Below are 10,926 nucleotides of genomic sequence, written 5' to 3' on the forward strand. Positions count from 1 at the left end.
CGTGATGTGGGGATCCTTACATCCCACACACTGAAAAAAAAAAAATCTGCAAGATTATTTTTGAGAAAAATACTTAATTATTGTTAATGAAAGTTATTTGCACCACAACATTGATACATTTGGAGACACTGTATAGACACTATAAACACTGAAAAATCACTATGAGGAAACTTGTTATATATATGTAATGGTAATAACACTCTAGTTCCGTCCCATCTAAGTAGGATGAAAGCAGTCACTATCATTTCCCTAAGAGTGGGCAGAAGTGTCATCACTGTAATTAATAAACATATACTAGTTCACTAATTGTTGGTTTCTATGCTTATGTCACATCCGGTGTTCATAGTCTATATCGGTTGAGTCTTATTTTCGTAGTAGTAGTAGGTGCCAGTGAATTGAGTCTTTCTAATGGTCAAGATATGTTTAGCCAATTGATTAAGTTTTTCTTCAGTAACGGGGCTTATGAAAGATGAGGCACGAATAAATTATTATTATATTTAAGAAAAGGATAGTTGTTGGTTTAGGATTCGGAAAATCTTCTTTTAAAAAAGAAAAATAGAGAATGTGAATTTCTGGTCACTCTGTATAATGGTATCAACGGCCTGATTTTATGAACATCCTGTATAGGGAGAAAAACTGACGTATTAATCATTCATGTACTTCGTATTGAAGAAGCGATGCTAGAAACAAGAAACATTGTATTTCGACCTTGCACGGATTTATGACTTTTCAAGCTAAAAAAGAAAGAGAAAAACTGTTGATCTTGCATTTTTGCTAGAAGAACGGAAATACTAATGTAGCGAAGTTAAATAACAGAATAGGATACAGATTATAATTGAAATAAAGAAGTACAGTACGATGTTATGTCAGTGCATCTTTTCTTCTCTTTTTTTTCGTTTCTTCTTTTGTTAGTCTCTCTTCTGTTCCCGGTAAGTACTTGCAATTTTGTTAAATTCTTCTTCTTGGATTTTTACCTCTCTCTTCTTAATTTTGTGTTCCCTCAGTTTGGTCCGCGTAGAATGGCTTCAAGCGGTCGATCGCAATTTCTTGAATTCTGTTACGAAATTTAGGAGATAATTCCACGCGATATAAGTTTGGATTAAGCTTCTCTACGATTTGGGCTGGTCCTTCCTAACGAATGGTAAAGTGTTCAGGTAAATCAATTTTTCTTGTAGGGTAGTATACTAAAACAAGGTCCCCTGGATTACAAGTTGTCTGTATATGGCGTCTATCATAAAACTGTTTTTGTCTGTTAAATGCCTGTTCCAGGTTATTTTGTACTTTCTTCCTGATGGCTGCTAATTTATCTGTCAACTTGTATGTGTTGTTTTGATTCGAGTGTACATTCTGTCGGGATCCTAGGTTCGTATCCGAATAATAAGAAGCTTGCTGAATATTTGGTCCCTCCTTGTACGTTTGTATATGGTATATTTTCCGACCTTATCAGGTTGTGTGTTCATCGTCGCTATGCACTTTGCGTCTATGTATAGATTGAATCTTCTATTTAGAAAAAAAAAACACTTTCTCAGTGTCAGTTTTTGTATCATAGCAAGCGAGTATTCCAGCTATATGCATTTGACTACTATTGCTATAGACGCGGATTTCTAGAGAATCGTCAAAATGAGCGAGTGATGGGGCGTTTAATATGTATTCTTCCAATTGTTCAAAAAGAAACATCATGCTTCTCTGTCCATTTAAATTTAGATTTAGAGGTTACTAATTGCTGGAAAGGCTTGATTTTTATCGTAAAGTCTTTGATATGCACTCGAAGATATGAACATAGTCCGATAAAACTTTTGAGAATACGCTTTGTAGTCGGTCTCTTGAAATTTTGTATTTTCTTGGCTATCTTTGGAGATATTTTAATGAATTCTCCACTAAAGAGGTATCCTAATACTTTAAGCTTATTGTAACCTATGTGTGTCTTCTTGGGTGATGCCCGAAAATCATGTTTTCTAAGCTCCTGAAACAGTAATTCTAAATCCTGCAAGTGCTGTGGAAAGCTATATGCGCTGCTGACAAGATCCGCAAAACTTGTAATCGTATCGAGTAGTCCCTCCAAAATCATCCTCGTCGCAACGCTGAGACTTTGAGGCCCACTGTGCACCTAAAAAATTCGTATGATTTTCTGTTATGATCGAGCTCGAAGGTCATATATTTTCAGCTCTTAGGATGCAATAAAATTTGGAAGTATGAACTGGAAAGATCAATGGTTATGAAGGTTTTCCCCTTTATAGAGTGTAGAACATCCTCTGTTGATTGAAATGGCACCGATAAATACTTGATAAAGTGTTACACTTCTGCAGATTAAGAATTATCCGGAACTCTTGCGTGGTAGGTTTCCTGAGCACCAGAAGTAGAGAGAAATATTCATTATTCTCTGGGTCTAATTATTTTTGCCTTGATAAGCTCTTGAATCGGTTTGTCTACCTGGTTCCTAATATGTAATGGAATTGGTGGGGAGCGGTCGTGAAATACAGCAGACTTAAAAAACCTAATTTTATGAACATATTTCCTAAAATATCCGATGTCGTCAGGGGCATACGTAAAAACATCCCTATACTTGAACAATAATTCACAAACTGCTTGTTTTTGTTTTTTTGTCTAGGTTGGGGTTGACCTCAAAGAGCTCTTTATTGAAAAGTTTCTGTGTGTTTGAAGTGTTCTTCATTTTCTTCTTTTGCCTTAAACTGGTACGCTTTTTCTAGAAAATGGTTCTTCTAATACGTTAAAAGAAATTTCGTGCCCTTTGTCAAGAACCGCCAGTGGGGCATTCCTTTTTATAGTGACGCTATTACTATTAGGACTTGATATTAAAATTGTAATTTTGTTTGTTTCTATCTTCTGGTCGAGAGCATTTAACATATGTGTCTCGAGTATTCCAGGGAGCAATGATATATACAAGAATTCCGCATCAGCTATTTTTCTTTCCTGTTACTTGAATGAACGTATGCGAGCGTGGAGGTAAAATTGTTTGCTTAGTCACGTACGAACAGTTTTGGTCTGTCTGCGATATTATCAGAGTTATAAAAGCTGACAGTGTATTTTCTTTGCTCTCAGCTGGTAGCTGTGGCTTCCGTGGACATTTAAAGAAAGAAATTATATTATTGTTTAAATCGATGGTAGAATGCGATTCTTGGAGAAAGTTAATTCCTATAATTATTGGCATTGTCCTGTCGGTTACTCGAAAGTAAATGTTGTTTGACCTATTTTAAATTTTATCAGTGCTATTTGATTTAAATAAATATTGTTTCCTGAAATTCCTTTTACTATCGTTTGAAATGAAATTAAACACGCTCCAGGGGGCAAAGAATCGGACGGCCAGACAGATATTGTTAAATGTACCTGTTATTTTCATCCTCTAGGGCAATGTTTTCCGTATTTTTCTGCCAATTGTCCTGATTGCTCTTCTATCACAGGAATTTCTTAATTTATGCTATTGTGCTTGTTAGTTCCTCTTTGGTCTTCATTTTCCGGATTATGATGGCTATCGGCCTCCTTGCCAAGGAGCAGCCTTACACTTTTTTGGACGCTTGTAACAAACGGATGCACCGTGTCCCCGCTTCCGGCATATCGCGCATACCAAAATTTGATCTTCCGTGGGTGTAGCCTACTAACTGTTCTGGGCTTGTCCCCGTTTTTTCTTTACTCTATTATTGTTATTCCTCTTCCTATATCCTTTTTGGTTTTTGTAACTTGTCTGCGCTATCACTAGCGACAATTCTGCCATTTTATTGGCCAAGGTAGAGAGGTCATTTGTGGAGGATTATGCTCGTAGTGGGGAACGGTCTTTGGTTCTTGAGTCGTGTTCTGATATTCTTGAGGATTAGGATGAGTAGTCGTCATAAAAGAACTAAATTGTTGTTGATATATGGGTACAAAACTGTGCATTGGTTGTGTAACAGGTTGCGTTTGTACAGGATAGGTATGGTGATAACTGTTGTGCAGGATACATTGTCTTTGGTTCGGTTAGCAATCCATAGGATATATATTCTGCGGATTAGGTATGGAATTTTGGGCGTATAACATGTGCAGTTTTTGCGATAGCTCTGCGTGCTCCCTTTTCCTTAAAAAGTCATTGGCGGCTTCCAAGGTATTTAATTTAGTCTGTAAGGCATCTACTGTTGCAAACCTTTCTAACGCTATCTTGTTAAGGAAATTCCTTTGTAATCCCAAGGATAAATTATGGATCTTTTGTTCTTCTGTTGCTTCCGGTAATAACTGCCTGATTGTTCAGAATTTACGTTAAAAAATATGATTTTATGGACTCATCTATTCCTTTTTGGACCTCGAACGACTCATGTTCGCTTTATATGATGTGACCTTCGGCCTACTTAATGTTACTAATTTAAATTTTAAAGCTTAATAGGACATCGTTCCAAATTGATTTTGGTTTTTAAGTTGCAACACGAGATCTAGGGCTGTGTCTTGTAGATTTATCCGTAAAATTTCCTTCTTATTAGTTGGTGATTATGCTTGCATGTTTGCCATATGATCGAATAGCATGAAAAACTTGTCCGGGTCCTCGTGCACGTGTCAGGAATACTTCGTCAAATGTGACATGTTAAAGGTTATATTAGATGCACCCTCTGTCATATTTGTATTATTCTCCCCTGATCTATGTGTTTCTTTACCTGATCTAGTTTCCGGCATAAATCACACTTGGGAAAGGCAAAAGAAAAGAATGGAGGGTGTAACAAAAGCCGCCACTGAATCCCAGAATTGGAAGAGAATCGTCAGATTGAATCATTTAGAAATAAAATATACAAGGGATAGCGAAACTTAGATGGATTTTGATACTGACTTTATCAGTGCCTGCTAAAAAGTTTAATAAAAAGAGCGCCCCGTACAAACTCCACTGCCTATCACCATGTAATGACTTATAGATAGTCAATAATGTACCGAGAGTTTTTCCCTTCACCAATTTTATTATAAAATTAAGTCTTTTGTGTTTACAAAAGTTCTAACAACAAAGTGTCTCCATAATGAACAAGGTTTGCAGGTTATAATGTTCTATATAGGTAACCCCTTAGCTTCATAGCAGTCTCCTGGGTTCTTAAGGATTCGGTTCTAGGAAACATCCGCTCATAGCAGCCTCCAGGGATTAGTTGTGGTTAGGAAGACCCCCTTAGTTTCATAGCAGCCTCCAGGGTTTAGGATAGGTTACGATCAGTTGGTCGACTGATGCCAGGACCCTCGGTGGTTGGGCCTCTGTCTGTCCTCTTCGAGTCCTTTCGTAAGGTCCATCTTCTTTCGGCTTTCCTCGGTGTCTTTCGTGTCGGCTTCTCGTCTGCTACACTGTTTACAATCAATAACACGTGTTATGTTGACATATGCTTTTGTCGTGATGTGGGGATCCATACAATATAAAACCCGGTTTTTGAGCATTTTCGTGTAGAATTCTTTATAATACAACATAAGGGGATTATTTTTATTATTCTTAGAAAGTTAAGCTGGAAGCAAAGCTTCTCCTTGCTGCTTTTTCCAGTAACTATGGAGGAGGTCTCCCATGGTTTTGAGTCATTAAATAAATAGAAATGCAATCTTTTAGGCAACATACCCTTACTGTACTTCAACATTTAGATAGCCGGTATGTGGAGTAAAAATTGTAAAGAAACATACCGCCACTATTTCTTTCCACTGGATATCTCCATTCCAAGTAGTGATTGGCTAAACTCAGTCCCCATAAAGAAAGTTTACTGCGTTTTCAAAACTCGCAAACCGGGTAGGCCCTTACATCACTATTCGTCAATAAGAATTTTGAAAGGGGTTTACTTTCTTTTAAAAATAAGCCGTCATAACTAAAATATTTTTATCCATTAATACTTTACAAACGTGTCGTTATTTGTAGTTACTATTGTAAACAATAGTTTCAAGTATTAATGTTTATTTGAGCTCAAGACACGTGCATAGGAAGTATTAATATGGAGTGCAATAGAAGTAAACACCCTTATTTTCTTTTGCTCCACCTCCCGATCAACAATATCTACTGAAGAGTCTCGGTTTCTTATTTCAGAAAAAAATACTTCTAGATATAACGTAGTAAAATCATTAGAATTTAATTGAAAATATCCTTTGACACTCTTTCAGTCAAAGCAGGATTAGACACTATTCACCCATATGGCAATTACATTGGTATCACAGCGAGGATTATAACACAGATGTTGAACAACTCTTGACTATAGGAGATGATGGTCAAGTCCTTAACTGGAATTCAAATGCAAAAGAGTTCAATGGTGCATGTAAGTTTCTTGAAGTTGTTAAATCTTAAATTATTTTATATTTTGTCAAGAATTATTTTAATTCTCCTCGAGATACTTCCCATGGGCCAACCTAATTTATAATTTATTAAAAAGCAACCATGATACATTTTAAAAATTTCTTGTAATAATTACTAAGCCTGATTATTAATTGAGATATTATGAAAGAGAATCTAATTAATACAATTGTGTATGCATATCTAAAAGATTCTGAAAACCTAGTTGGAGGTAGGATGTACTGATTCACAGAAACGAAGTTACATTCGTCAAACTAGTTATCATATCGTGCGCCAGATAGAATTTTTCAGGACAACGTCTTGCCGCGGGTTGTAGTTTGTCTATCACTGTTATGGACAAGTTAATTTTATACTACATAATCATTCTACTCAGGTTAACATGTTTCTTTTGACCTAACAATTAAAGTAAAATATTAACCCATGATTAGTCCAGTATTTAAAATAACTTCTTTACATAGGGGCTACAAGAAATAAGGGAAACTTCCGATAATTAAATTTCTTTTTAAACTTCATATGAAAATTGGTTTCCAGATATTTCGAGGAGTAGTAACTATTGTTTTCCTGTAAAATTATAATTTTCAATCTTAACAATACATGACACCTTCGAAAATCAGGAAGAATCCAATATATGTTCTTTCCCTTAGTTAAATGACAGATTATGCTTCGCTTGAAGTAGAATATATTAGTATGAACTCCCTTATAGGTGGAGTTAGTATGCGCGCCTAATGTGCAGGAGAACCTCGCACGATTCCCGGCGGCAGCTCATGCGGTTTGGATCTTACATTATGCTGTAAAACCACATCTCATATAGCTTCGGTGCTGAAAGAAACATTCAACTCCAGTCCAACTAACCAACAAAGTACCGGTACTTCAGTTTAATTTATTATTCATACATTGACAATATCCGTATATTGAACAAAACATATCCGGTAACACCGGTACACCGATTTTTTCGTTACACCAAATCCTTTCTTTGCCAAATATTCCAAACGGAATTAACCGATTTTTCTACTAAATAGAATGCATGATATTTTAAAAACTCCAAGGGAATAATTTTAAAATAACAGGCAGTGATCTACAGCGTGAGTCAAAAGTCCCTTACCACACCTTATAAAATGAAAACGAATGTAAACAGAAGGGATTGGTATTTGTAAGAACATATTGGACCAAAGGGGAACCTTTATAGTGCGTGTCAGTTGAACTACCATCATATTACTCTTCGCTAAAATGTTTAAATGGGAAGGAATCATATGATATATTTTAAGATGAACTGAATGGTGTACTCAGATTTAACGTAACTGTAATAAGTTTGAAGTTATAATCATACAAAACTCATATTATCTCTTATTTCAAGATGCTGAATCATGCGATTAGCTAACGGCGACCGCATCTAGATCGTGAAGATGTGGAGTAGTAGAAGTGCCCGTGCTATAGCTCGTTATTTCAATGAAATACTTCCCCAACATGCTCCAATTACACACTTTACAGTGACACAGTTACTGAATCAAGTTCGAAAAGATAGGTACAGTCGAGGACAGGCCATAATCAAGTAGACCCAGAACTATCACTGACGAAGGTACAGGTACGCCAGTGCTCGCTTCATCACATACCAATTATGCACATCAGCCTAACCTCCATTTGCAGGGTTTTACAGATGCATAAGTGATTTTCTTACACGTTGTAGTTACATCAACATCTATCTAAGTATACCCAGATCAGAGAGTGCAATTTTGTGAGTCGACAGTGGAACAATTGCTTCAGGACCCCAACTTTGTAATGTAAATTTTACACACGATGAAGCAAATTTTTACGGATATGCGCTTTTTTATTGTGTACGTTTTGGCACTACCATATTATATACTTACGAGCCGCCACTGCTTCTATCTGGGGTTCATCTAAAGGCAATAGTATGTGGCAATAATATTAGGGATCTGGATCATTTGGAGCAACAAATACAGGATGCATGTGGATAAATCACACCTAAGACATTGCTCCTTGTTTATAGAGCTTGGAAGACACGTTTGAAAACATGCATATCACAACACGGGCAACACTTTGTAAGAAGAAATCTGAGTTCCATGTGATTATAACTTTATAGTTATTACAGTTATGTTAAATCTGATTACACAATTTAGTCTCTCTTCAAATTCTATGTCTATTTCAGATATCACATGATCCCTTTCCATTTAAACTTTTTGATGTGCGTGGGTTTTCTCGGGGTTCTCCCGTTTCCTCCCACTTTCTTCATTCCACCTTTTCATTTATTATTCATCATCACCATCTCCTTTAGCCTAACCGGCATAACCGTGGGACGTAAAACTCAAAGATTTCATTTCATTTTTTAAACTTTTTGAATGAGATTTAATATGGCGAATAGCAAGATGATGGCCGTTCATTTGACACGCATCATAAATATCATACATTTTATAAGATGTGGTAAGGGATTTTTTACTCATATTGTATATTTGAAGTCGTTATTTGGTGTTACTGAATTCGAGGAATCAGAGGACAGCAAATACACACTATTTAGCTGATACCCTTATTAATTTCTAAACATTAATCTTTTGTTTAAAACGAGTGAAGAGGGAGCCTAACCCGACCCCTCCCTTTTTTCTCACTCCTGGTCAAAATTTTCAGATGTTCGCTTGGAACATCGGTGGATTTGTTAGAACCTAAGCTGAGACAAGAAAAATATCTTTCTGACCGCAGAACCTTCCCCATTCTTATAAAAGAGTTAAGAAAGGTTTAACTTTCTGCTTCGTATTGCAAATAACTCTCCAACTTGAAATTCGAAGTTTACATACAGTAATGAAACCCTCTTCAAGAAGAAGAAGAAGGTCTTTCAAAGAATTTTCCTCTCCGTTTTCCTTAATGTGAAACCTTGCTTACGAAATGGCACTTCTATATGTAAGAAGCAAGGCTTTAAACCTTTCCTTCACCTTCTACCAGGTATTTGGATTTTGAACTTTTGGGTGTAGATTTTGAAATTTTGTACAAATTTGCTTATTGAATTCAAAGCTGAGGATAGGATGGAGCTTTACGAAAAATAAACCAAAGGGGTTAGATTATTTTTCCTGTTCGCAAGATTCCCTTAAGAGTTGGGCGTAGGTAATTGAAATTTGCTTAAATTGTTTTCCCTATACTCTAGACTACGGATAAGATAAATTCTAAAATTTGAGATCTAGGAGGGAGAGAAAGAGAATAAATTTATTCTTGGTCTAGGAAGTTGAAATTTACTAAGATGGAGCTGTGGGTAATTTTACTCCGCGGTTTACATAAGTTTATTGGAAAGTTCTACATTATTATTGCGAATTTATTTTGAAACCTTCAGTATTCAGCCATGAAATTTGTATACTCTATATTTTGACATACTCAATATGAAAAGACTAATTGATTAATTATCGACACTGGGTAAATATATTTAAGGTATATTGTTGGAAAATTCAGTTTGAGGTAACAATATACATTTTAAGTAACAATTTCCATAAAACGGAGAAAATCTTCCTATTTCGGGTGTAAGTAAACGATATTTACAATATAACTTTGACTAAGTAAGCACCTTTAAAAATATATTTTTCGGGGTGATGGAAATTAACTAAAAATTTGCCAAACGATTTCTATGGATTTGAGTGACTCCAGTATTTCCGGATGAGAGAAAACGATTAACTTGGTATTGGCTCAAGTGAAAAACTATTTAGGAACCATTCAGGAGTACTTCTGAACATGACTTCTGAGCGAAATCAAACTTGCATTGACAAGTATTGAAATCAGAAGATAGTTGTCTATAGTTTTCAAATATTTTCCATAAACCTTATTCTTCCCGTGCGAAGAACGTAGCACATGAAAGAAATATACTTTTAAAAAATTAAACAACACCAACACGTTAAAAGAATGTAAAAAAAAAAAAAAACAATACTGAAACTTTGTTACTCTCATTTGTCTAACTGAATAGTTCCCAATCTAGGGGTGCACATCCTAGAGACGAACTTGAAGAGCGAACAAGGGACAAGCCACTGGCAGAAATAAACTTTTAAATTGTGAATAAAACATCACTTGCAATGAAAGTTTACAATTTGCCATTACAATTGTGTAACGATCATTGACATAATACTGCATTACTATGGTATGCAGGTTTTGCTGGATATAAATATAAGTAAGTTAGTGGGAATGTGGTTACACAAGTTAGAGAATAAGATATGTATGACCAACGAGCGGGATGGAGGGATCATGAGTTATGTAGGGATTACGTAGGGGCGCCAGGTGAACAAGGTTGGAAACCTCCGGCCGAACTCAACGGACACAACTGAGAATTTATTACTATGCAATTGTATAAAAATATCTTGAATTTGATCTTATTTCCTCTTCGATTTTTTGACCATTTATACTCGTATAAACGCAAATTCCAACAAATATACTTCTATAAACAATTTTATTTCCTTGTGAATAGTTCATTTTTACATTTCCTACAACCTGTGATTTTGACTTCACCCCAGATTGACTGTTGATTTGAAATTTAACGTCGCACTCAGCACCGAAGTTATATGAGACGTGAAGCTACAGCTTAACTTGGGATCCGAACCACATGAGCTCTCACCGGGAATCGAACCCGGGTCCTTTCCGTTGAACGGGTTTATTCTAACCGGAGTTCA

General features: G+C 35.9%; 1 protein-coding gene across 1 annotated transcript in view; it reads left to right on the forward strand.

Annotated features, from left to right (window-relative positions):
- Nucleotides 1-10,926, forward strand: part of LOC145663657 (dynein axonemal intermediate chain 4-like) — a 417,097-nt gene that overhangs the window by 262,545 nt on the left and 143,626 nt on the right. Inside the window, exon 12 of the mRNA XM_081729757.1 lies at nt 6,091-6,242. Within this exon, the coding sequence (XP_081585883.1) occupies nt 6,091-6,242 (152 nt within the window). The remainder of the gene's footprint in view (nt 1-6,090; nt 6,243-10,926) is intronic.

The sequence above is a fragment of the Thermobia domestica genome, chromosome 11 (genome assembly GCF_964235325.1).
Source record: "Thermobia domestica chromosome 11, izTheDome1.hap1.1, whole genome shotgun sequence".
In the NCBI taxonomy this organism is placed as follows: domain Eukaryota; kingdom Metazoa; phylum Arthropoda; class Insecta; order Zygentoma; family Lepismatidae; genus Thermobia; species Thermobia domestica.